Raw genomic sequence first — 25,966 nt, 5'->3', positions numbered from 1 at the left:
TCATCTACTACTTTACTAGTAATCTAGATTGGCCCTGTTAAGACTCACAGAGCTGGTTGGAAACTCGGATCTATGCCCTTTTACTATTCTCCAAGTCCCTTCCATTTCTTCTCTTAGCCATAATCTGACTGAATAAACATGAATTTTCCTTATTTTATCCTGAAGCTCATCCCCAATTTTATTTTCTGCTAGAGGAAATCTGTCCTTCATAGTGTGGCAAACTAGCCACAGTGAGCTGCTCTTGTTTTCTGAGAGGGTGAAAATGGGAGCTTATCCCTTTCTTCCTACCTTTCCTCCCCTATGAAAAGAGAGTGGATGAAACTCTTAACTTTTGTTTTTAAGGAGAAGGCAGAGACATAAACTGTACGTCAGAACTGCAAATACACGTAGTAACTAACAGCAGTCCTGAAAGCATCTGGCCTTGTTTCAGCATACGCTGAAACCAGTAGCATCTAGCCATCCCGACTGCATGACTAGTCAGCAATTTCCAGCACTTGTAGACACTGCCAAGTGATTTCACATCCCTTATCTCACGTGATTGCCACAACCACCTAGAAGGGCAGAGCAGGGAAACAGAACGAGACACAGACAAGGCACGCTACAGAGCCACTAACACTCAGAGGTTGGATTTGAACCGAGATCGTCAAAGCTTCAATTCTTTCCCTACCGTCAATCGCCCCGGAGCTGGGCCCTGGTCCTGAAGCTGAGCACTCGAAGCGCGAACACCTGCGCCGGAGCAAGACGAGCCAGCCAATGAGGAAACCGCATCCAGGAGGCGGGACGGAGAAGCTGCCAATGATAGAGCCTGCCCCCAGAGAGATGCGGCTAATGAGGGCCTCCTACCGGAGAGGGAAGGCTGCTTGTCCAATGAGAGGCTGCGACCAGCGAGGCTGGAAGGCGGAACACCCAGTGAGGCGCCGGGCCGGGGGCGGGGAGCCCAGCGCAAACCCGCGGCTGCCGGAGCCCCGGCGTGCTGCTCCAGTCGCTGCCCGCCATGGCCCGCGCTGCTCGGCTCTTCGCCGCGCTGGCCGCCCTCCTCGCTGCCGCCGCTACAGGCGATGCTCGGCCCAGCAAAATCGGTGCGGGAAGGACCGGGTGGGGTGCTGATCTGGAGAGGGCTGCGAGGGAAAAGGGTTGTGAGCCGGGAGCCTCTGGATGGGGGAAGGGGAAGGCAGCTGGGCGAGGGAGGGGGTCCTCGGGAGAGGAGCTGGGTGGAGAAGAGCCGAGGCACTGCGACTGGGCAAGGAAGGGGACCGCAGTAGGCAAGGTGCTGATGGCGTGGGTTTGTGTCCAGGGCTACCTGGGGCGGAAAAGAGGCTTGGGGCAGGACTGGTCACCGATCTTACCGGAAGGTCCAGGGGCGCTGAGCATCTGCCGTGGATCTGGCTCTTTGCCAGGTGCCCCCAGGACAGAGATTCTGGCTTCTCTGGTTGACGTCATTCACACAGGTTTATTGAGGGTCGTCTGTGTAGCGGGCACAGTGCTCCACAGTTCCTGTGTGGAGGAGAAGAGACTGCACAATACAAGGAAGTTAGTGCTAGGGCTGAGAAAGCACTGTGAATACAGAGGAGGGGCACTTCACCCCAGTCTTTGTGGGCTCTGGGAGGGCTTCCTAGAAGTAACACCTAAGCCAAAACCTCATGGAGGGTAGGAGGCAGTTCTAGGGGAGACAGAACCCATGGTAAGTCCTCTGGGGATAGATTTGCTGAATGACGAAGTGGGGAATTTTTAACAGCAGTCTTCTTACTTATTTGCTTTCTTTTGAAATTTTCAAACATAGACCAAAGTTGAAAGAATTGTACAGTGATCACCTGTATACCCAGCACCTAGATTCTGCCGTTAAGAAACTGCTACTGTATTTGCTTTATCACATACCTATCACATGTGCATTAATCCATCTTACATTTTAATGCATTTCAAAATAAATTGCAGACATCATGACATTTTGCTAAATACTTCATCATGTATATAATTGACTAGAATTCCATATTTGTTTACACTTTTTTCCTCTTAACATTTGTCATTTTAACTCTACATGAATCAAAGGTTTTCAAGTCCCTCGTATATAAAATTCCCATAGACAGAGATGCTGGGCTTCTGGTGTGAAGGAGAAGGAGTCCCTAATCCACTAGGCTGCCCTCTTCACACTCTAGGTGGCAGGGAGGGATGCCCCATGGGAGCACCGCGGACCTAATAGGGCCAGTGCAGTGCTAAGGTTTGGATTACCAAACCACAGCTCAGGCCATAAAGGGTTAAGACAGGCTGAAGCGTGACAGAAATCAGTTTGGGACTGAACATTTAGGGTTTTCAGAGGAAAGAGGATCCTGAGGGCTGGAGTGGCCAGAGAAGGCCTAATGGAGGAGGTGGATTTGGAGCCAGGGTTTGAAGGATGGGGAAGAATTAGGCAGTCAATGTCTTGAGATGCAGGGCCTCCCCCATCTCTTGGGAAAGGGCAGCAGAGCAGGGCATTTCCCACTGACCAGTGAAGGGGCAGGGCCTCCTCACAGCTCTACCATTTCTGGCAACGCAGAACTTGCTGCCTTCCTCATTCCAGCCAGCCCTACCCACCTCACCCCAGGCATCATCAAGGCAGGATACCTGGCAGTGCCATGCTGCCCTGTAGCTTTCCTGATTTTCCTCAGCCCTCTGACAAGAGCCTCTGTCTGTCCTTTGTGGTTTGGACTCTACCCACAATGGGAACGAGGAGCTTCCTGTTAAGATGAGCTTCCTGTTAAGATGGCTTAACCCTCAGGCTGCTGCATGATCAAATCTGAACACCTCGGTGTGGCACTGGACCCTTTTTCTTTTAATTTATTTATTTTATTTATTTATTTTTGGCTGTGTTGGGTCTTCCTTGCTGTGCGCGGGCTTTCTCTAGTTGCGGCAAGCGGGGGCTACTCTTCGTTGTGGTGCGCAGGCTTCTCACTGCGGTGGCTTCTCTTGTTGCGGAGCACAGGCTCTAGGCGCGTGGGCTTCAGTAGTTGTGGCTCGTGGGCTTCAGTAGTTGTCACACACGGGCTCTAGAGCACAGGCTCAGTAGTTGTGGCGCACAGGCTGAGTTGCTCCGTGGCATGTGGGATCTTCCTGGACCAGGGCTCGAACCTGTGTCCCCTGCATTGGCAGGCGAATTCTTAACCACGGCGCCACCAGGGGAGCCCACGTTGGACCCTTTAAACTCCCCCATAGTTCCACATGAGACCTGCTCATGCTGTTGTCTCTGCAGAGAATGTGTTTCTGCTCACTGGCAAAGCCTATTGTCCTCCAGGGTCGTTGCTTCCCTGTGAAGCCTGGGGCCCACACCCTCAGGCAGAATTCATTGCTTCCTCAGGATTCTCTGGAATCCTGCTGTTGCACTTGGTTACAGGTTGTCATTGCTAATAGTGCATGAGTCTGTCCGCCCTCTCCCCGCCTATGCTCAGGGGGACAGGAGCTCTCCCTGTTTGATTCATCCTATGTCCAGCACATCTTACCATAGACCAGAGAGTGGGTGTCAGTTTGTGGGTGTTGAATAAGCTGACTCTCAATGAGGTGAGGTCTTCTGCTTCCCTGTAGTCCTTGGGCAGCTTCCAGGCCTTGTGATAGCAGTTTCTCTGGGGGGGAAAAAAAGGGTAATTTGGGGCTTGGTCGAAAATGGAAGTGGTAGGGAGCACATTGGTTTAAAAGGTTAAGGGCATTCTTGGAAGTGGCTTTGTAAACACTGAGAAGAAGGAAGTAGTTTGTTCTTTCAAGATGCAACAAATAGTGAGCTCTACTGCCTGCCAGGATCTGGGGACATAGGGACCTGCCCTCAGACCTTAACAGATCATTTGAGTATAGTGTGCCATGGACTAGGCCAGGGTAAGAAGAGTGCTGTGGGACTATGCAGGAGGGACACTTGTCTTAGGCGGGTCAGGCAAGCCAGCTAAAAAGTACATATAAGGGCCACAGAGGTCAGTGAGGCAAAGGGTGACAGAGCGTTTCTGACAAAGGAAGCAGTGAGGGCAAAGGCACAGGCATGAGAGAGCAAAGTCCCGTGCTCCACAGCAAAAGAAGTCAAGACAGACAAGAAGGTGGAGTGTTGCAAGGGTGAGGCAGGCAATGGAATAAGTAAATGGAGCCCAGATCATAAAGAACCTTGTATTTTTGCCTTCTAGACAGGAGCCTGTGGTCTTAGGGTCCAACATGGGTCTAGTAAGCACAAATCACACCAGCTTTACCTCATTCTCTTTTTGAGTAGGTTACAAGACTGTCAGATGAGAGGAAAGCTGTGTCTTGGATATGTGGTGGGCAAAAATTGTGGGCAGCATGGCCATCGATTTCAGTAGCTGTCCTCTCAGTGCTGTGTAATGGTTACTGTCTGTTTGGTCAGTGGTTCCTAGCAGCACCTCAGAGCCCTGTCCAATGAAACGCTTTTCTCAGTGACTTGGATGAGATTATTGATGGTATATGAACCAAGTTTGCAACTAACAGGAAGGCAGGAGGCGTAGTAAAGACAGTGGGTAAGACCCAAAAAGACATCAGTGAGCTGAAACTTCATAACAAGAGTCCAAACCAGAATAGATGTCCTATACGGTGATGAGTGACCCGTCACAGGGTGAATTCCAGGCTCGGCAAACACAGATGTGGAATGACTTAGGTGTCAGTTGGGAGGTTGCAATAGACCAAGGGTTGGCTGACTTCTTCAGTAAAGGGCCAGAGAGTAAATATTTTAGGCTGTGCTTACAGTCTGTTCCAACTATACTCAACTCTGCCTGGCATGAAAGAGCCATAGCCAATAAGCTAAAGAAAGGGCAAGGCTGCATTCCAATAAAACTTTAGCTTGCAAAAACACGCATCTGCCTAGATTTGGCCTTCGGACTGTAGTTTGCCAACCCCTGGATTAAGGAGTGGATTCCAAGTACAAATCTAAGCTAATGTGCCTGTCGGTGACCAGGTTTTCACCAATTCGCAGTGAAATAAAACTAGGGACAATGTAAAGAGTCTGTATAAAACTAAACTTACATTTTTAAAATAAGCATCCTGAATTTTGAGATTCTTTCCTGTTCCTTTGCTGCTAACTTGTCTTTATCTTTATAAAATAATTATAGTAGGTGGCAGTGTTCAGGTTGACCTTTGCTGTTTATTAATAGCTTTACTAAGAACTGAGTCTGCAGATTTCCTTTTTGAGATGTTAAAAGCCTATGAGATGCAAATACCTGGGAACCACCGGCCCAGGAGGCTGAGAAGGCGTGACCCGCAGTCTCACGCCCATGCTCTGTCTCTCCCCACGCCTGCCTCCCGGGCCTGCTGACAGCCGTGGTTGGAGCCGGAATTGGGGGCTCTGCCGTGGCCCATTTCCTCCAACAGCACTTCGGCCCCCGGGTGCAGATCGACGTGTTTGAGAAGGGGACCGTGGGCGGCCGCCTGGCCACTATCTCAGTCAACAAGCAGCACTACGAGAGCGGCGCCGCCTCCTTCCACTCCCTGAGCCTCCACATGCAGGGCTTCGTCAAGCAGCTGGGTGAGTGCGCCGTCCTGGGGCTGGCGGCAGCCATTGGGCCCTTCCCAGATTACCCTGATGGTCAAGGCCGGAAGGTCATATAGCTCAATCTGCTCGTTTTACAGATGGAGCAGCTGAGACCAGAGAGGGGAAGGAACTTGCCTGAGGTTACACAGTGAGTTAGTTGCAAAGCCGGAATTAGAACTCAGGTTTGACCTCCCCCCCAGGCCAGTTTCTTTCCCTTTCAATATGCTGCTTCTCAATAATCATAATCATAATTGCTTCCACATGGTGTGTGCTTGCCAAGTACCTGGCATCCTTCTAGGTGATACACAGGCATTACCTCCAATCCTCCCTACCAGCCTGCAAGATGGGTGGTGTATCTCCTCCCAAAGAAACTGAGGCTCAGAAAGCATATACACCTCGGCTAAGTCCCTGCAGCTAATAAGTGAGAGAACTGAGATTCAACCCCAGCAGCATCTATCAAAACCACAGATATGGGGCTTCCCTGGTGGCACAGTGGTTAAGAATCTACCAATGCAGGGGACACGGGTTCGATCCCTGGTCCAGGAAGATCCCACATGCCGTGGAGCAACTAAGCCCATGTGCCACAACTACTGAGCCTGCGCTCTAGAGCCCACGAGCCACAACTACTGAAGCCTGCGTGCCTAGAGCCCGTGCTCCGCCACAAGAGAAGCCACCGCAATGAGAAGCCTGCGCACCGCCACGAAGAGTAGCCTCCACTTGCTGCAACTAGAGAAAAGCCCACGCGCCTCAACTAGAGAAGGCCCACGCACAGCAACAAAGACCCAACTCAGCCAAAAATAAATTAATTAAGTTAAAAAAATATATATATACGGTTGGGTGCAGAAATTCCATTTCTCAGAAGTGATCCTGTAGGTATACCCGCAGATGTTCAGAGTGGCAGGCACACAAGGTTGTTCATTACAGCATTGTAATAGCAAAAAGTTGAAAATATCCCACCTGCCCACCTACTGGGATCTGAGATTAAACAAAGTATTGTTTAAGTACACAGCCGACTGTTCAGCAGCCAGAGTGAGGAAGTCCTGTAGGCCCACGTATAGAACAGTCTCCAAGATACATATGTCAGTAAGGTGCAGACCAGTGTATATAGCATGTGGGGGTGAGGGGAGGGATAACTCAGAGATATGTACACATTTATGGGTGTTTGCACGAAATATCTCCAGAAGGATGCTGAAGGGATATACTTACTGGTTGCCTCTGGGTAGGGCAACTTCGTGGCTTTGGGACAGGAATAGGAGGGAAAGAAAGAAAAACCCGTAACTTAGGGCAGGTCCTATAATCACTCAGCCTCACTTTCCACATCTTTACCTGGGGGTGCTAACACCTGTTCTGCCTCTCCCGAGGCTGTGAGAAGGTGAAGTGAGATACGAAGACCCAGTGCTCTGTTAAGTTGGAGAGTGCAGGCAGTTGCCAGGAGCTGTGATTCCTTCCATGTGGCCTTGGTGCCCAGGGCTGCCATCTCAGAGCAGACCCTGTTGGCTGTCAGCCCCGGACGGTCCAGGATGATATCTGAATTTCCCTCACTCGTGGCTAAGTGGAGCCCTGTTGGAAAAAAAATATAAAATGGTACATTAGTTTAATTTTCATTTCTTTGTTGACTAGCCAGGCCAGATATCTCCCCAGTGTATTGTACACTGTTCTTAAACAAGCAGCACAGATGCACAAACCATAGTGTTCATATTCCCTTTAATGGAGCCGATCCACGTGCATCCTTCAGGACGGCCCCTGAATTTAAGCTTCAGGAATTGCTAGGTTCCCCCGGGGCGGGGGGTCCTCCGAAGGGGACCTGAGGGCCTCCTCCTTGTCTCCTCAGGGCTGCGGCACCGGCGCGAAGTGGGAGGGAGGAGTGCCATCTTCAACGGGGAGGACTTTGTGCTGGAGGAGACTGACTGGTACCTGCTGAACCTGTTGCGCCTCTGGTGGCACTACGGCATCAGCTTCCTGAGACTGCAGATGTGGGTGGAGGAGGTCATGGAGAAGTTCATGAGGTAGGGCTGGGTGGGGCGTGGGGAGGGCATTCTAGGAGGAGAGAGGAATAGAGGTGCCGAAGGAACCAACGTGACTGTACACTGTCCAAAAGGAAAAGGTACTTGCTGGGTGTGAGAATTCCGCCCAGGCTCCGAGCACGCCCGGCGTCGGCAAGGTGCTTGCTTAGTGCAGCGGTAGTTGGTCTCTCACGTTGTCACGCTGGCATCCTCTTTCCCTCAGCTAAACTGGTAAATAAAAGCATGGGTTGCAAACTCAGCCACCTTCAAGGGCCCACCTGGGGTGTGAATAAGTGAAGCAGTTGGGTGGAAGGGAAGGCTAGGGAGTCAGGGGCCCTGAAGAGCCAGGCCCCCCTCTGAAGGGGCGGCCGCTCTCTGCTCGAGCCACTGGTGGCCATGGGGGAATGCCATCTTCCAGTGTTTCAGAAGAAGCTGGAAATCCAGTTACATGTGACATCTCCCAGTTTTTCAGTGTGCACAACCAATTCATCTTATAAGGCAAATGAAACATCTGTCAGCCACAAGCAGCCTGTGGGCCACCATTTACAAACTCTTCTGTCCCCCAGTCCCACCATGAACAAACAGCTTTCTTTACCACCTGTCTCCTCCTTGGGTCCTGGACCCCTCCCCATGGACTCCAAATAACGAGGACAAGTGGTCTGTTGTCACCCTGTCCACCTCTCGTAATCCACTCACTCACCAGGCTGGTACCCAGCTCTTCCCCGCAGTCCTTCCTGAAGGTTCTCCCTGTTTCCTGGCCCAGATGCAGAGGCTGTAGCATCTGACTCTCAGTCGTCGTCTCTAGGCCTCCTTCCTGGTTGCTGGCACTTCTCTGCCCTTCCCACTCCTGTAACTATGCTTTTCACGGCACTTCTTCCTTATATTCTCCGGGTGTCCCCAAAGTCATGTCTTCACTCCTCTTTCCTCTGTCTTATATTTTTCTCCCTTGTCAATTTCATCTAAACCCCCAGGGCCAAGTTCTCCCTTTTGTGGGAGACAGCCTCTACCTGTCGGCCCCCAGTTTCCCCTTAAGTTGCAGACCCACTAACTAATCAGTTTCTAACTGCTTTGTGGACACCCCCACCTGGGTGTCATGTCCATAACCAAACTCAACACGTTTACAGAGCAGCCCAAGCAGAGGCAACTTTTCAAAGGCCAGCCGTCCAAAAGTCCATCAGCAGATTGTTCCAGGCAAATGCCAGCCCCTGAGATTGCGGGAGTTGTGGGAGAACAAGCCATTATCGAGGGGGTGAGTGGGAGGCCTGCTGGACCGAGCCAGACAGCTTTGACATAAGGCAGTTGCCATCGGGTCCGATGCAGTCCTAGAAGCCACTTCGGGCAGAGCCGACATTGCTGGAGAGGGGATGTGTCAGTGGGGGCGGGCATAGCCCACTGCTTGGCAGTCCCAGCTGAGTGAGGACTGTGACCTCAGGCAGGGAGTGGCTTGAGAGGTGACATGTTTGTCATTCAGCAGAGCCACGATGTGAAGCCAGGTCTGGTGGGATTCCAGAGTACTTGCCCTTCCCTCTGGGCTGTCCCTCCAAGTAAGACAGGCCGACCACAACCAGCGAATAGGCCAGAGGTCCCATAACCAGCCTCCTCTCCCACCCACTGCATGGAGAGGAGGAGCGGGTCCCTGCTGGGCCCCCCCAGGTGCAGTGACCCAGCAGCAGGTGGTCAGCTGAAAGGCCTTTCTGCACAAGGGCTCTGGCTCCACTTGTCTCCCAGGATCTATAAGTACCAGGCTCACGGTTATGCCTTCTCGGGTGTGGAGGAACTGCTCTACTCGCTGGGGGAATCCGCCTTTGTCAACATGACCCAGCGCTCCGTGGCCGAGTCCCTGCTCCAGGTGGGCGTCACACAGCGCTTTATCGATGATGTCGTCTCCGCTGTCCTGCGGGCCAGCTACGGCCAGTCAGCAGCGATGCCTGCCTTTGCCGGTGAGCCTCCAGCCCTCGGCCTGCCCACCTGCCCTTCCCTGGCCCTCCCTGTAATAACCTCACATTTACCCGGCTCAGTACAGTTGCCTAACCAACACTGCCCCCTCTGATTCCGGCATCTATCCTCCAAGCTGTCGGGAGATGGTATTCATCCCACTTCACAGACGGTGAAAGGGAGGCTCAGCTCTCAGGTCCTGTGTATTTCTACCACTCCTGTTTGGATCGGTTTCAGGGGCTGTCCCGTTGAGGCCTCTGGGCCCCTGGGTATTTATCTGTTAGAGCACCGCATCTTCCCAGCTCATTACTGGGGCAGGTGGGCACATGTACCACCCACCATCCTCCAGCACAGGCCACAAATCTGCCCAAGAGTCATCAGGGCATGTCTTCCCCAAGGCATGATGACCATTCTGGGCCTTGAAAGATGCTGTAGGATTTTGCTGGGGTGGTGGAGGGGCAGAGAGGGGCATTCAAGGCTGAGGAGCTACACGGGCACTCACTGGCCTGCTTGGCTGTGTCCTTCTCCTCTCCCCCTCTTAACATGGAAGGCCCAGGCTCGGTCCTTTGTCCTCTTCTGCTCTCAACTACTTAGCCCCCTTGGTGAGCTCAGCCAGTTTCAAGGCTTTAAATTCCACCCACCTGACTCCCAAATATGACCTCCAGCCCAGACCTCTCTCCAAAAGTGCAGGCTTATGTGTCAGCTGCCACCCTTGTGTCTGCACTGGAAGGGCTAATGGGCGTCTCAGACTCAGCACATCCAAACCTGAGCTTCTGATCTTTCCCCTCGAGCCTGCCGCTCCCCGCGTCTGCCCAGCTTGGCTGGTAATTACTCCTTTCCCTTGCTCCAGCCAAAACCTTGAATCATTTCTTTCTCTCATATCCTTTATGTCATATGTCAGGAAATCCCATCTGCTTTACCTTCCACGTATACCCAGAATCTGACTGCTTCCTACTACCACCTCGTCCTTGGTCTAAGCCACCAACATCCCTCAGCAGGATTACTGCAACTCTCCTACCATGTCCCCCACCCCCTGGCCCCCCAAGCTCAATGCATCAGCCAGATGATCCTTTTAAAACAAAAGACAGATCCTGACAGCCTGCATGTAAAACTGTAATGGCTCCTACTTTCCTTCAGGGAAAACCCAAAGTCCTTCTAGTGGCCTGCAGGGCCCTACATGGTCTAGGCCTCACCACCTCACCACTCCCTCACCCCAAACCAGCCACTCTGGCCTCCCTGCCATGTCTCCAACGTCCCAGGCGCACTCACACGTTGAGGTTTTTGTGTGGGCAGCCCTCTGCGTGGAGCATTCTTCCCTGAGACACAATCATGGTAAACTCTCACTCTCCCATGTCTTTGTGAAGATGTTGCCTTTTCATTGAAGCTGCCCCTACCCTTCCTGCCCTGCAGGTATCATCTTCTAGCAGACTGCTTGATCCGACTTACTTGATCTCCTCCCACTAGAAGGCAGGCTTTCCAATGGGAACCTCTGTCTCCTTCGTTTACTGATGTATCTTTACAATAGTGCCGACCATCATAGGCACTCGGCCCATTTTTGCTGAATAAATGAATGAAAAGGTTTATAATTAACAAGCACCTCCCATATGCCCAGGATACTGTTCCTCTGGCTCTTGGCACTGCTAGCTCCTTCCCACCCTTCAGGTCCTGCCTAGTTTCACCTCAGCGAGACTACCCTGCTCACTCTGCCGGTATCTTATATGTATCCTTCAAGATATAATTCACATACCACACAGTTCACCCATTTAAAGTGTAGGATTCAGTGGCTTTCAGTATATTCACAGAGTTGTGCCTCCATCACCACAATCAATTTTAGAATATTTTCACTGCCCCAAAAGAAACCCCATACTTGTAGCCATCAGTTCCCCAACATCCCCCAGCCTTCCAGCCCTAGGCAACCATGAATCTACTCTGTGCTGCTATGGATTTGCCCATCTGGGCAGTCTGTGTAAGCAGAATCATACAATCTGTGGTCTTTTATCGTGGCTCTTGCACTGAGCCTAATGTTTTTACTTCACAACATTGTGAATTTTGTTGCAGTTATTTGTGTGTGTCGTCTCTCGGTGCCCAGGGTTGGGAGGAGTCTTGGCCTGGGAGAGAGGCCCCGGTAGGATGGTGCTGGACTCTCCAGCCCACCGCGCAGTGGTTCTGAGCGCCCACTGGCCGCCCTCCCTCCCCCTTTGCCCAGGAGCCATGTCACTAGCCGGGGCCCAAGGCAGCCTGTGGTCTGTGGAGGGAGGCAATAAGCTGGTTTGTTCCGGTCTGCTGAAGCTCACCAAGGCCAACGTGATCCACGCCACGGTCACCACTGTGACCCTGCAGCAAACGGGTGAGTAGACAGAGCAGGGGCCATGTCCACTCCATTCCTAAACAGTGAACACTTCCACCTCCTCTGTCCCTAAATCCCTGGTTTATGACCTGCTGGGGAGTGGTTCCCAGCACTGCCGAGTGACACCAGAGGGCACTGTTGCCCCGATTCAAAGGTCAGAGCCAGAAAGCAGAGATGTGCATTGATCTAGTCCCATTCATTTGACCACTGAGGACTTTGAGCCACAGCCTTGCCCACGTTCCCCCAGCTAGTCAGAGGCAGAGCCAGAGAAAGAGCTCGGGGTTCCTGACTCCAGTCCAGGGCTCGCCCTGCAGCCACACCAGCACAGAAAGACTGGGACCCAGCAGCTGGAAAGCCCAGCTGCACCCATTGAGGGTCTCGTCCCCTCAGTGCAGGGCCCCAGATGGCAAGTAAGTGGGGAGAAGCTGAGAAAGAAGCGGGCTTTTGTGCTCTCTTCCCTCTCCTTCTAGAGGGGAAACCCTTGTACCATGTCAAGTATGAGAATGAGGTGGGCACAGGCTCTGACTACTACGACATAGTGGTCATCGCCACCCCCCTGCACCTGGACAACAGCAGTACCATCACCTTTGAAGGCTTCGACCCGCCCATCGATGTCGTCCAGGGCTCCTTCCAGCCCACCGTCATCTCCTTGGTCCATGGCTACCTCAACTCTTCCTACTTCGGCTTCCCCGACCCTAAGCTTTTCCCCTTTGCCAGCATCCTCACCACAGACTTCCCCAGCTTCTTCTGCGCCCTGGACAACATGTGTCCCGTCAACGTCTCGGCCAGCTTCCGGCGGAAGCAGCCTCAGGAGGCCGCCGTCTGGCGAGTCCGGTCCCCCCAGCCCCTCCTTCGCTCCCAGCTGAAGACCCTCTTTCGCTCCTACTACTCAGTGCAGACAGCCGAGTGGCAGGCCCACCCTGTCCACGGCCCCCGCAGCCCCCTCCCACGGTTCGTGCTGCACGACCAGCTCTTCCTCCTCAACGCCCTAGAGTGGGCGGCCAGCTCCGTGGAGGTGACGGCAGTGGCTGCCAAGAATGTGGCCCTGCTGGCTTTCAACCTCTGGTACCAGGACCTAGACAAGATTGACCAGAAGGATTTGATGCACAAGGTAAAGACTGAACTGTGAGGGCTCTGGGGAGAGCTGGAAACGTCCAGCCCCCGCTCAACACGGTTCCCCCCCCACGCAGCGGCCAAGGTTTTACAAGCCACACTCACCCACAGAGCCCTTCTCTGACCCCTCGTGTGTGGAGCGTCTTTTCTCTCCAGTGTGGGTCCTGGTGACCAACTCTCTGCCTCTCCATCTTAAGGATTTTCACAGTGTTGCTTCTTTTGAAGGGGGAGAGTAAGAGAGGGGGAAGGACATTCAAGCCAATGTATTCATTTATTTATTTTTTTTAAGAAATAAAAATCCACCTGAAGCTGCTTCTGACTTGGTTTTCTAACTAGGAGACAGTGATAACTATGGGAGGCAATATAAGGCAGAGAATTCTGAATCCAATTTCCTTATTTTCCCCTGCCTATTCCCAACATGTACCTGAGGCCACACCTACAATGAAACATATGTAACCAGATGGTTACAAATAGAGGGAAGATGAGAAAATATGAGACAGGATTAAAGCTCCTACTTACTGTAGGCTTGCTAGATGCAAGGTACCCAGTTAAGAACTTAATAGACACCATCCAAGCCTCTAGACAACACTGCATATTGGAGGAGATGACTGTGGTAAGATACAAGGAAGAAACGGTTACCCCAGCAGAGCTGGCAGTATAGCTCCGAGCTTCCTGGTAACCAGTGGAAAAAAGGGAAACATACCAGGCCAAAGGAAGAGGAAAGCTTTTCCTTGGCACCTGGAAGAAGTGACCATTCTGTCCCTTAAGCAAGAGTTGAGGAGTAATACCATGGATCTGTTTTATAAGAAAACAAGTTCCCAGCTGGTGGAGGGCAGTCCTGCCTCACCCCCAAACACTCGCCCCAGAAGAGAAAGGGGAGAAAAGAAGGTGCTGAGATGGAGTTCTTCGGAGGTTGGATGCCCAAGTCACATCCAGACCTGCTAAATCTGGCTCGGGGGAGGGCCCAGATCCCCAGGATGACACAACACTGCCAAATGACATTGACATTGTGAATTCCCAGCAGGAACAGCCCCAGCGGGCATCCAGCTAACTTCCCTCTTTTGGTAGAGATGGAGATAAAAAGTCCAAAGTGAGGAAAGAATTTGCCCAAAGTCTCTGGATGAGTTCATAGAACTTAAATCGTGAATGTCTCCTTAAAAATTAATTGGATTCAGTATGGGGCAAAATACCCTTCAAGGAGGCAGAGGCCCAAACTGCCTCTGAAGTTGTTTTTACTATGCAGAAGTGATGGTAGTTAAAGAGATGGTGCCTTTGAAGTGCAAGTAGCGTGCACTCATTGGTCAGAGGAAATATGAGGCTGACACATCAGTAAGAATGCTTTTGGTTGCAGTAGTAGAAAACCAAATGCAAACTAGCTTAAGTGATAAAAGGGTCTTATTGGTTATCATAAAACTCCAGGCACAGGGCAGGCATCGAGCACTGTGGAATGCCAGCGTGGCCTTCACTTCTCTCATAGTCAGAGATGGCCATCAGAGGGTCTTCTCCCATGGCCCCTGAAGCAAAGTCTGGGCTCTGGGCCAAACTGGGCCCCTACTAAACCAATTCCTGTGGCCAAGTGAATGCCACATGCTGATTGGCTTAGGATTCAGCTACCGCACCAGTACCTGGGACACAGGTGATAAGATTAAACTGATTGGCTTAGAACAGTCAAGTCCCACCCCTGGGGCAGAGGTGGTCTCCAAACTCTAAGATCAGAGGGGTGGAAAGGGTGTTGGAGAGAGGTACACTGACAACCAGATTCAGGAGGGGGCTGTGCCCTCCCCTTCCTCTCAGGTCCAATGAAATCAGTATGTAATGACCTCTTACAGTATGTCATGGCCTGTGTTTGAAATAAAGATGCTCTGGGCTGTCATGGTGTAACCAATGATCGCTGGTATTGGGCCAGAGGACCAAGGCCAGTACCAGACTTGTCCCTAATAACCACCCATCCCTTGCATCCCTAAGCATGTGTGCACAGAAGAGGCAAACCAGGGCAGATACACTTGATCCTCAGCCTGACTGCAGTGGAGCGGGCTGGTCCTTCAGAAACTTCCTTTATCTGGGTAGGCAGGCCTGAGCAGCTCAGACCAAAAGCAGGCCAAAATGCCTACGCTACCTGCTTCCGCCAGCCCAAACCTGAGAGCTGGATCCCACCGCCTCTCTGCCTACAAGGAAAGGCCAGAGATTCCTGAAGGCATCAGAAGGGAGCATGGGAACCAGCAGCAAGCCTTGGCCCCAGAGCCACCCTAGCCTTCTCAGGCCAGGAAAGAAGCCCCCAAGGGCCCACAGCTCTCTGGGAGAAGACAGAGCATTTGTAAAGACAGAGAGAGCCCTATGATCTGCCAAACAAAACAGGAAAGAGACCACACCACCTCAGGAGTCCCGGGTGCAACGCAGTAGACTTTTAACGCTTCACCCCTAGACTCCACCCCTAGAGCAGGTGAGCCAAGCAAAGTTTCAGCACTTTGTGGGGAGGAGGGCTGTAGAGGGTAGAGTTTGAGGTGGGTGAGGAATAGTGAGGGAGAGAGGAAAGCCTTGATCCTGACCCACCTTTGAAGGAGCCACAGGGGAAGCTAAGGGCAGAGCTTGGGCTCCCTCTAGAGGCTTCTGTGCATGTATGCATTCATTCGTTCACCAAGCCCTGCACCCCTATTTTGCACCGGGCACTTGCTAGGTATTGCCCATGCAACGCTGAAGGAGTTAAATGAGGCCTCTGTTCTCACGGAGTGGGAAGTTCTCACCAGACAGTGGAAAACATGAAACCCACTTAGAGCAAATGAGGTTCTGGGGTAGTGTAGACCTGCCTCTCCAAAGGTCCTGAACTCCCTGCTGCTGCCTTTAAACCACGGAACTGGGAAGGGCCAGCTGCCAGGCCAAGCTCCTAAGTCACGGAATAGTAAAACCAGAAAAGACACTGGAGATCCCTAAATCCCACCTGCTCGTTTCACAGATGAGAAAACCGAAGCCCAGAAAGAGGAAAAGGCAAGATCCGCATAAAACTAACTGGCATTTGTTGAGCATCTCTGTGTGTCTGATGCGCTGGTAGGAGGAGGACAGCCAGAACCACCCAGATGAGGAGCTTCTGCACCCGATCCCTATGCCCTGGGCACCCAGGGGGCTCCCAGGCCCTTACCCCACAAAAAGGCCTTGGAGGCCATGGGTCCCTTGTGTTCAGCTGAAGTCTTAAGGCCTGGAGAGCAGGCTGCAGGGGCTTCAGAGAAGAGCAACCCCCCAGGGAGGAGAAGCGGCTGCTGAAGGCATCCGCACGCGCTGGCACATGAAGTCTAGTTTCCATGTGTCTGGAACCAGGCCGAAGCTTCCTGGAGTAATTTTAACCAGTATCCACTCTAGAACAATACCAAAAAAGGTAAGTTACTTGCCAGCCCAGACAGGCACATACCTAACCACTGCCCTTTCATGAATTAGACCCTGAAAACATTCAGAACTAAAGCCGCTTCAGGCACTGAAGTTAGAGCAGCCAAGCAAAGTATTCCTGTGCTGGCTATTGGCCCTCTTATTGAAATTAACTGTGAAGTGCCAGCTATTCTTACCCTCAGAAAATAGCCTGAGCCCCTCAGCTGTCTTCGGAGAGGGAAGGTATTTTTAGCCCCTAGAACAGCTGACTTGGGATCTTCTGCAGGAGCTAGGAGGGCAGGGGAGGACTGAATTGCAAGGGGCTAATGGGAGATGGGGTTGGAATTAGCATCCAGGGGTCAGGAGCCAGCAGGGGCTTTAGGGCAAGTCAGTCCACACTGCCTTTTTGATCAGCAAAGGGTCTTGCTATAAGCCAGTAGTTCTCAAAGTGTGGTCCCCATACCAGCAGCGTCAGCATCACCTGGGAACCACTGGGTTAGAAAGACAAAGTCTCAGCGCCCCCCTCAAACCTACTGACTCAGAACCGCTGTGCATGGGGCCCAGCAATCTGTATTCAAACAAGCCCTTCGGGGGATTCCAGTGCTAGCTGTAGTTTGAGAACCACTGATACAGCAAACCATCTAACCAGATCCCGCTGTGGATAAGGCTGGATGAAAGAATGATCTTCATTAATGTTCTCAACTCTTGAGTGTTTGTTCAAAGCCAGGAGTCTCCAGCCCAGAAAGACATGGCCACATGAAAATTTAGGTGCTAACTGGCCCAGGTTAAAACCCCCTGCTCTTTGGCAACCTGGAGGCTCTTCTCTGGATCTAAGTCTGACATGCAGAGAATCTGGGTTGAAAGAGACTATGTACATCATCGACTCTATCCAAAGGAGGAATCTGCTCCACAATACTCTTTAGAGGCTCAGCCTTAGCTGGACCCTTCCAGAGACAGGGAGCTCACTGCTTCTAAAGGGCCTCTTTGTAATGGCCCTTGACTTAACTGGGGAGAATCAACTCTTGTTCATTGCTAGATAGGTTTATACCAACCAAGCTCCAATAACGTGGCTGAAATATAGGCCTATAAACCCAAATTAAAGAAAGTAACTGTCCTACATGGTAGACATGAATGCAGTATTTCTGTAATAACCCATCTCAGCGCTGGAGAACACGGGGTGATGGAAAAATCCTCCTTCACATTGATCGAAATCTATCTCCCACCCGGTTTTGGCTTCAGAGCCACAAGGAGCAAACCCAAAGTCTTGCTTTCCGAAAGACATCCTTTACTTTTCATTGCCTTGCTCGGCATGGGGGTGCAGGGAGGGCTGTCTCAGAAGATGCAGGTGCAGCCCACGGCGATGGTCTCCATGACTGCGCGCTGGCGGCAGGGCCCGGTGCGTGGCGGCAGCGGGCAGAGGCGACGACGCACAGGCACCTGGCTGAACACGGGCACGCTCACCATGCTGCGGTCCTCCTGCATGGTGAAGGGGTTCACGCAGCCCAGACATAGGCACCGCGCCTCCGGCAGGTCTGCAGGAATGCGGCTAGGGTCATGGTTGATGCTGCGGGAAGGCAGGAGAGAGCACAGGGCAGAAGGAAGGTTGTGGGAAAGACAAACTGGTGCCCATCCCCGATGCCCCTGCCTTTCCTAACCCAGGTTTTGATTGTACAGCAAGACCATGCCGTGCTGGAGGAAAGGCAGTGGGCTTGTGGACCTGCAGCATCAGCATCACCTGGGAGCTTGTTAGAAATGCAGAATCTCTCCCTACCCCAGACCTCCTGAATCAGAACCTGCATCCTCTTAAGATCCCCAAGAAAGTCATGGGCACAGTAAAGTAGAAGGCCAGCTTCGGAGGATCTTTATGGACCCCTCCAGTTGCCACCTTCCATGTATGGGAGCCACTAGCAACATGTGGCTGTTTGAGCTTAAAATAATCAAAATTAGCTCCCCAGTCACACTAGCCACATTCCAAGTGCTCAGTAGTCACATGAGGCTAGTGGCTACCATATTGGTCTTTACACTGTCACAGAAAACTACTGAACATACTCTTCTAGAGTCTCAGGACATAAGGTGTGTGGCTAAAAATCTCTGGCCTGGGTTCATGAGTGAGGACCCTTCAGGGTCAGTCCTTTTCTTCATTATTTATTCTCCACATATACACATGGCCCCTTCTGTGTGCCCAGGTGGTGTGCTGGGAAGTGGAGCTACAACCAAGTTAAGACACCACTCCTGTCCCCTAGGGGCAGCAGGTCTTGATTCCCAAGCCCAGCTGTGTATCCTAACCATGTGGAAATGTAGATAATGCCACTTGCTGAGCCTCATCCCTGGAGGTTTTGATTGAATGGGGCATGAGAATCCTTAGATGATTCTGATGCAGGCACTGGGATGGTCCCAGTCTAGCATGAGAGACAGATGTGCACACAGCCAACTCAGTACTGCCTGGAAGTGCTGTAACTAGAGGTGTGTACAAGGCACTCGGAGCTGGAGGACGTGACATTTGGGGAATGCCTTGCAGGCCCTTCACTGGAGACTTGGAGAACACAACGGCAGTGCCCTGCATGGATATCTCATTTAATAACAAGCCTATGAAGTAGATATTATTATCACCTCCACTTATAGTTGAGGAATCTGAGGCTCAGAGAGGCTAAGCCACTTGCCCAAAGCCACACAGCCAGTAAAAGGCAGAGCCAAGATGCAAACCCAGGCCTCCAAATCCAAGGTCTTAGCTCTTACAATGACAGGGAGAGTGGGCAAGGCATCCCCTCCAGCCCCCAACACACAGCTTACCCACTGTTGCCCAGCCTGGCCTACCTGTAGCCCCAGGGTGACAGGCTCCTCTTGTTGGACAGCCACAGCTGCAGGTTGACCTCACACTTCCTCCTGGCCGGCTCGGAGCTGTTCCTCAGCTGGGCCACCATCTCCCCCAGGTTCCTCTCATATTCCTCCATGCGGGCATATGGCTTTGCCTGGGACACGAGGTCCAGCGGCACCTGGTGAGGCCCAGGGGCCAGGGTCCCAGGCCGCCCTTGCCCCTTCCTCTTGCCTTTGGGGTTCCTGGGCTGGCCCAGCCCCAGGAAGATGGAGATGGTGAGAAGGAATAGCTGGGGAGGAAGGCCACAGGTCAAAGGTGGGAGAGCCAGGTCTCCCTCTGGGCTAAGATTTGGGGCCCAAGTAAGGGGGAAGGAAGAAGCAAGGCCTCTAGCGGGGCCACCCTCACCTGTCATGCCCTGGCCTGGTCCCACCAGCCCACCACATGTGTACAGATGCATGTATGCACCACGGTCATCGCTAAGTCCTGATGCACCTCTTAAGAATCTCCCCAGGGCTTCCCTGGTGGCGCAGTGGATGAGAGTCCGCCTGCTGATGCAGGGGACGCGGGTTCGTGCCCCGGTCTGGGAAGATCCCACATGCCGCGGAGCGGCTGGGCCCATGAGCCATGGCCGCTGAGCCTGTGCGTCCGGAGCCTGTGCTCCGCAAGGGGAGAGGCCACAACAGTGAGAGGCCCGCGTACCGCAAAAAAAAAAAAAAAAATCTCCCCAGCCATCCACTTCACTATCTGTACCACCAGCCTCCCCTTCTTGGACAGCTCAACCAGCCTCCTATCTGGTACCCCACATCCTCCCCTGTCTCCTTCCAATCAATTCTCCACACCCTGGCCAAGGATGGGTGTTTGAAATGCAAACCTATTAACATCACCTGCCCAGGCCAGACCTCTGCTGAGTTCTCCTCCCTCAAATCACTCCTGGCTGCCCCTCACACCCGTGCTTCAGCCTCGGGCCTTCTCGCAAACCTTCCTCTCCCCATGCTCCTTTCTGCACAAGGACCTTGCACAGGCTGTTCCCTGCAGAGTCCTGCCTCTCACCCTTCAGGTCTTGGCTCCAGTGCCGCTTCCTTAGGGAGGCCTCTGTGGACCTTCTTGGGCTCTCAACACCTGATGCCTCTTGCGTGACTGCAGTCTTATGGTGCAAACATGTGATTCTTTCATACGTTGGGCCCACACCTAGCACAGGCTCCATGAGGGCCAGCATCGTATCCGTTCCCACACACTGCCTTGTCCCCTGTGTCTGCACGGTACTGGGCACTTAGGTATTCAGTAAACATTTGCTGAGTGAATGAATGCCTGTCACCATCCCTGCCCATCTGTCGCTTACAGTCTGGCAAGGAAAACAGACGGCGAACAAGAAAACGTGCACCTAAGCCTCGCTAGCAGCAGTGTGTGGATGGGACCACACAGCATGTGGTTAGAGAAGAGCAGGGCCACCCGCTTAGCCTTGTGGCAGTGGGGTGGTCTTGCAAAGACTTTCTGGGGAGAGGGAGTGTCTGGTGAGGTTTGAAGGATAAGACAGAGGCAGATATGGGCAGAGGGAGCCTAAAAATTGTACGGGGTGGGGGAAGGAAAGTGTGAAATGAAGTTTCAGTTGGTTAAGAGCTTTGCTGAAAGGAGGCTGAAAGCAGCAGCTGGGAGATGCAGCTGGGGAGGTGGGCAGGTCATGGCCAAGGATCCCTGTTGGCCTCCATGACAGCTTTGCTCCCCTCGTCCACACCCGGACCCTCTACCCGCCTGATCCCTTGTCCACCCTCACCCAACGCCACCCACATCTGGGAGCATCAGGAAAGCCTCTCACTCACACGGGAGAGGACCTGGGAGCCCAGCAGAACACAGACTCCTCAGGAAGCCGGGAGAGAAAGGCCAGGACTTGGGTGGGGGCCAGGGCTGGTCAGAAGGGAGGACCCTCTAGGGGGAATTTCATCTCCTCGTTGAATCTAGCCAGGCTCCCACCTGCCCTGTATCCCTCACCCTACCACCCACACGGCCCGTGCCAATCTACCCAGCCAGTCTTGACCCTTAGAAACAAGTTCTGGCAGAGCCCCTCTCAGCAGAACCATTTCTTGGCACAAAATCCATGACAGATTCAAGTGGCTGGATTCTTCCATTTTGGTCCTAAATTCTGCTGCAGAAAAATGTCTCCCTAACAATAGGCTTTCTCATCGGAGCTTCTCACATGGCGTTCTTAAACTCTGGCTCTCCCTTTATAGATGGGAAACAGAGAAACAGAAGGACTTGCCCAGGGTCACACAGCCTAGATCTCAGGACCCAGAGACTCTTTGGAAAAACCCCGATAACAGAGATGGCCAAGATCTCCCCATATGCCTTTGGCCTGAAAGGGCTTCAGTGTCATGGGGCTGAGCCCAGCTCAGGAGCCGAGCTACTGGCCATGGCTGCAGCCTCTGAGACCCGTCTCTGTTTCCTTCGTGTCCTGGGGGAGTGGACAGAGGGAGAACTCACCTCTGCAGATTCCAAGCCAAACAGAGGCTGCTATTAATCAATAGAGAAGAAGTAACGAAACATTCAGGCCCTAAAAAGGGATGGGGGTGGAGTGGGGAATCGTCACGTACCAGGTTGTGTGGCCAGTCCATCCTGCGAGCCAGGCGATCGGCCTGCAGCTGCCACCCGCCTGGAACCCCAGATGCCTCCGCCAGGAGAATGGCAGCAACAGGACTGCGCGAAGCAATTATAGCTCGTCAGGGGGCTGCCGGGGGAGTGGGTGGGTGGGCTCGTCATCGCCTGGGAGCCTTGGGCCCCCAGCTGGCTGGGCCTGGCGCAGTGGCAGGCGGTGAGGGGCGTGGGGGCAGGCCAGGAGCTGGGCCGAGGTGCCCAGGGGCTGTTGACTGAGGGACAATGCCCTGTGTGTCTGATGGGGCTCTGGCGGGTGGCACCTCCGCCTGTGGCCTGCGGCTGGCCGCCCAGCCAGCACCCACAGGGCCGCCTGAGACAATCGGCTTCGTTAGTTTGGGGGATGGCAAGGGGGCAAGGGTGGAGGAGGGACAGACTGTCCGTTGGTCAGGAGATCAAATGTTCTCAGAGAGAGCTAGCCAGGAGTGGGACACAGGCCCCATCTCCCAGGGAAACAGCCTCAGGCACTCCGGCCTCAGCCAGCCTCAGGTGAGCTCCGTGGCCCCCAGTACACTGGTAGCTCACAGGAGGGGAAACTGAGGCCAGAGTAAAGAAGGGACTTGTCTAGGATTATACAGTGAGTGAGAGATGACAGAGCTGGGGTTTGTATCTGGTCCCCATGTGGGGCTTTATCCACCACCCCACTCTGTTTTTCTTGGCATATTTTCTGCACAATTCTGGCCTGCTATGAACATGTTTCTGAATCTGTGTGCTCTCACGCAGACCAAGTCACGGGTTCGTGAGGACTTCACGGCCGGTTGTCCTGGCCTTCCAGATGCAATGCTCCCCCTCGTGTAGAGAAGGTCTCCACTCCAAGGGCCTGCCCCTTTGTGGCTGCTTATGACTTCCACTCTCTCTCAGCCTCAGTTTCCTTCTCTGTAAAATGGGAGTCATACCCAGGAATCGACAGTGGCCTGGCCCATTTCTCCCTGAAATCTTTCTGAGTCTCAGTGCCCCCATCTCTAGGATGGGGCTGTCATAGTAGCCACCTCTCGGGGCTGCCACAGGAGTAAGGGAGATAACCCATGTTAAACAACTGGCACAGTGCCACGTAGTATGTGCTCAATAAACACAGATGTTTATTATGAAAGTTATCATTATAAAATAATTGTATAATTGTTACTGGGAACGTTAGCTGTTCTATTAGCATCAGAGCAAGCACGGTTCTCATTGCTCAGCCAGTTCTCCTTTCTACCCCCTCGGGCCCACCCTCATGGCTGAGAGACTTCTGGGCTTCACAGGCTCTGGCCACAATTTCATGAGCTCAGGTGACCCCAGGCTCTACACATCCTGGAATCACGGGCTGAACGGACCAGCCCTGCTGGTCTGGATCTCTCCCCTTGAGTGAGCAGCCCAGCTGAATGTAAGCGAACAAGTCCCCCCACCCCGGGAGATGGAGGAGGGGGTGGAAGGGGGTGTGAAGAGGACAGGGGAGGGACACCGTGAACAGGCATCCAGGACTGCACCGTCCTACTCTGGGCCACTCTTGGCCATTTACAGGAATCACCGAGGGGAAGAACGCAGGGTGCAAGGCGCTCCTGAATGTCACAAGATTAATCTGTCCGGGGCAGGTTTCCACAGCATAACTGAGAAGCTGGCTGAGGCTTGAGCTCATGAGAGATACCACCATATTTGGTCAAATACTAGACAGGGCTCTATTCTACCACTGGAAACTCCAGAGGGAGGGGGACTCTGAAAATACTTCCTCAAGCAACAAGGGCCCCCAGTCCCACCCCAGGCTGTCCCAGCACCCCCGCCACTGTCCTTTGAACAAGTGAAACAGCCAGCACAAGGGGGAGAAGGATGGGGGCAACCTGGCTGTAACCTGTGCAGCCTCCTTGCTGTCGCTCTGCTGCTGCTGCCGGTGGGGTCCAACAGACACGCAGCTGGGGGGACACATCCCTGCATCCACGGAAAGGTGGAGAAATTAAAAGATGGGGATTGGGCTGCTAGGGGGTTCCTCTGCTTCTCAGGACCCCTGAAACCACCACACTCTCCTTACCTGCTGTCGACACACACTGCTGGCTTCCGTCTCCCAAAGACAGGACTTGGCCGCCTCAGCTTCCAACTTCACGTAGATTCCAGGGTCCTGAGCCCAGAGTTCTGATGGGGCGGGCCCAGGAATTTGCACCTTAACAAGGCCCCAGTCTGGGAGCTATAGGGGTCCTCACCTATCCCCTAGCTCATTCCCTGCCCCACCGCCATTCTACCACAAGGAGACCAAGGCCCAGGGAGGGACGGGCCTTACCCAAGCTCACACAGCATGTCGGTGCAAGGCGGGGTAAGGCTGGTTTGAGCACAATTCAGTCTTCTAATTCTTACTAGTTTTCTCCAAACTTTATACATACAGCTCTGGGCTGGGCTAGGCCTCTTGGCTGCTTAAGAGGGAACCTAGGAGCCAGGCCAGTCCCTCTGGGAGTCCCAGAGCCCCCTCAATGTGGAGGGAGATCTGTGTGTACCCAAGCAGGTACAGTGGGGAGTCAAGGATGGGCCCAGGGACCATCACTGGGTTTCCCATTCCTGGGCCATCTCAGGCCAGGAAGGAGGCCCATTCTTCCAGCCTTGGTTTATAGAAACCACTGAGAGGTCATCAGCCCTGAAGGATATCCTGAGGGTGAACCCTGGCCAACCACTTAGAGACCCTACCCCTCAGGTCAGAGCCAGGCCTGAGGGAGGCATGGGAAATTGGGCTTCAGGGGTCTCTGCCCCACAGCAGAGTTGGGGTCCTTAGGTCTTTTCTCGCAGAAGGTGGTCAACACAGGGGAATGAGGAAAGGGGTGGATGGGCTGGAGAGTGAGTGTCAGGGAATGGTCGTGCTCAGAGCCACCAGGTCTGTTAGCTGCCTCCCAGCTAGGAGCAGTTCTGTACTTACCACCAGGTGGCGCCACCAGAAAGCCAGACACCCCCAAGGAGCAGGCAAATCCTGGCAGAACTTCCGTGCTAGCCACCCCTTTTCCCTAGAATGGACCCGGGGCTGAAAACGAGGGAACCAGGTAAGTAAAAGTCCTTTGCCTGCCCCCGGCTGCCCAAGTGACCCTACTGTTGATGAGGACCAGTGTCCGGGACACCTTCCACATCAGATCAGGAACAGCAGGACCAGCCAAGAGTGAGGGGGCAGAGGTGGGGAGGGTTGGGGGCTTCTGTGTGCTGTATGAGTGATTCCCTTCACGTGGAGCACCTACCACGTGCTAGGCCCTAAGCATCTGGCACCTGGACACCGTAATTTTCAGAAAGAAACAATTAGCAATAATAGCTGCTGTATAATTCTACTTACTGACCACCAGGCACTGTGCTAAGTCCTCCCTGTGCATTGTTTTATTAAATCCTTCCAACCACCCTGTGGTGAGGTCCTAATTTTATCCTGAATCTACGGATGGGGAAACTGAGGCTCAGAGAGCCCAAAGTCACAGAGCATTCAAAGCAAGTTTGTCTGATTCCTGCACATGCTGTTCCCTGCTGTGTGGGAAGGAGAGGAGCATCACAACCAGGAAGGAGGCAGGAGTGTCCAGGAAGGAGGCAGCTGATCATCAAGGAGGATCTGTGCTTGCCTCAACCTCACCCTGACATCTTCAAACCAGATCCTGCATGTCAGGGAGGTCACTGAGCCCAAGCCCAAACTAGAGTCCTCCAAGGGGATCTGAGAGCTCCCAGGGTGTGGGCATGGCACCCAGCAATGTTCCTGGCACATAGTAGGCCTTCACTGAATACTTGATGCATTGAATCAAAACAGCCGTATGTATGTGATACAGGGTGATGATGCTGGGATGGAGCATGGGAGCCCAGAGCAGCGGGGACCCAGAGGAGGAGGTGCAGCTCAGGAGGTAAGAGTTCAGACTCCAGAGGTTGACAGACCTGAGTTTTAATCCTGCCTCTGCCAATTCAGAGCTGTGTGACCTTGGGAAAGTTACTTGACTTCTCTGAGCCTTAGTTTCTTCTGCAGAGTGGAGATAATGGTAACTTGGCTCTCAGTGGATGGTCGTGGGGACCAAAGACAATGCATGTTAAAGCACTTAACAGAGCGCTTGACAAAAGTAAGCCCTCAGTTAGTGGCAGCTGCAATTGTCACTGTGATTATTAAAAATAACTTTTGAGTTGGGCCTTCAAAAGGATGCTTCTGGAGTGTTCCTAGGTAGGAGGTGGGGACAAGGATAGAACCAGCAGAAGAATGTAGAGGTCCCTGTTCCCAGTGGGCCCACCCTGGAGCCTCGGCTGGGCCAGGAAGACCTGCGGGATTCGGTGTAGAGATTTGCCCAAGTGGACCCAGTAAGGTC

General features: G+C 53.1%; 2 protein-coding genes across 5 annotated transcripts; one reads left to right on the top strand and one right to left on the bottom strand.

Moving 5' to 3' along the window:
• Nucleotides 1-979: 979 nt before the first annotated feature.
• Nucleotides 980-13,061, top strand: PCYOX1L (prenylcysteine oxidase 1 like; the record flags this gene model as incomplete). Of its 4 annotated transcripts, none has more annotated exons than XM_079701918.1 (6): nt 980-1,079; nt 5,273-5,479; nt 7,317-7,491; nt 9,217-9,428; nt 11,630-11,770; nt 12,241-13,061. In XM_079701918.1, the coding sequence occupies 6 exons, from the start codon at nt 995-997 to the stop codon at nt 12,897-12,899; spliced, it is 1,479 nt and encodes a 492-aa protein (XP_079558044.1). In that variant the 3' UTR covers nt 12,900-13,061. The 4 variants fall into 4 exon arrangements, with proteins under 4 accessions (XP_079558044.1, XP_079558045.1, XP_079558047.1 ...); XM_079701919.1 differs by having other exon boundaries at nt 995-1,079; nt 7,317-7,458; XM_079701921.1 differs by having other exon boundaries at nt 1,059-1,095; nt 9,394-9,428.
• Nucleotides 13,062-17,526: 4,465 nt separating this feature from the next.
• On the bottom strand, nt 17,527-19,590 carry IL17B (interleukin 17B). The gene is made up of 2 exons (XM_079703160.1): nt 19,052-19,590; nt 17,527-17,801 (listed from the first exon to the last, which is right to left on the bottom strand). Exons 1-2 carry the CDS (start codon nt 19,507-19,509, stop codon nt 17,570-17,572), a joined length of 690 nt encoding a protein of 229 aa, XP_079559286.1. The 5' UTR covers nt 19,510-19,590; the 3' UTR covers nt 17,527-17,569.
• Nucleotides 19,591-25,966: the final 6,376 nt, after the last annotated feature.

Source organism: Hyperoodon ampullatus (assembly GCF_949752795.1).
Source record: "Hyperoodon ampullatus genome assembly, chromosome: 4".
NCBI classification, from domain to species: Eukaryota; Metazoa; Chordata; class Mammalia; order Artiodactyla; family Ziphiidae; genus Hyperoodon; species Hyperoodon ampullatus.
This window is presented reverse-complemented; position numbering and strand designations above follow the sequence as displayed.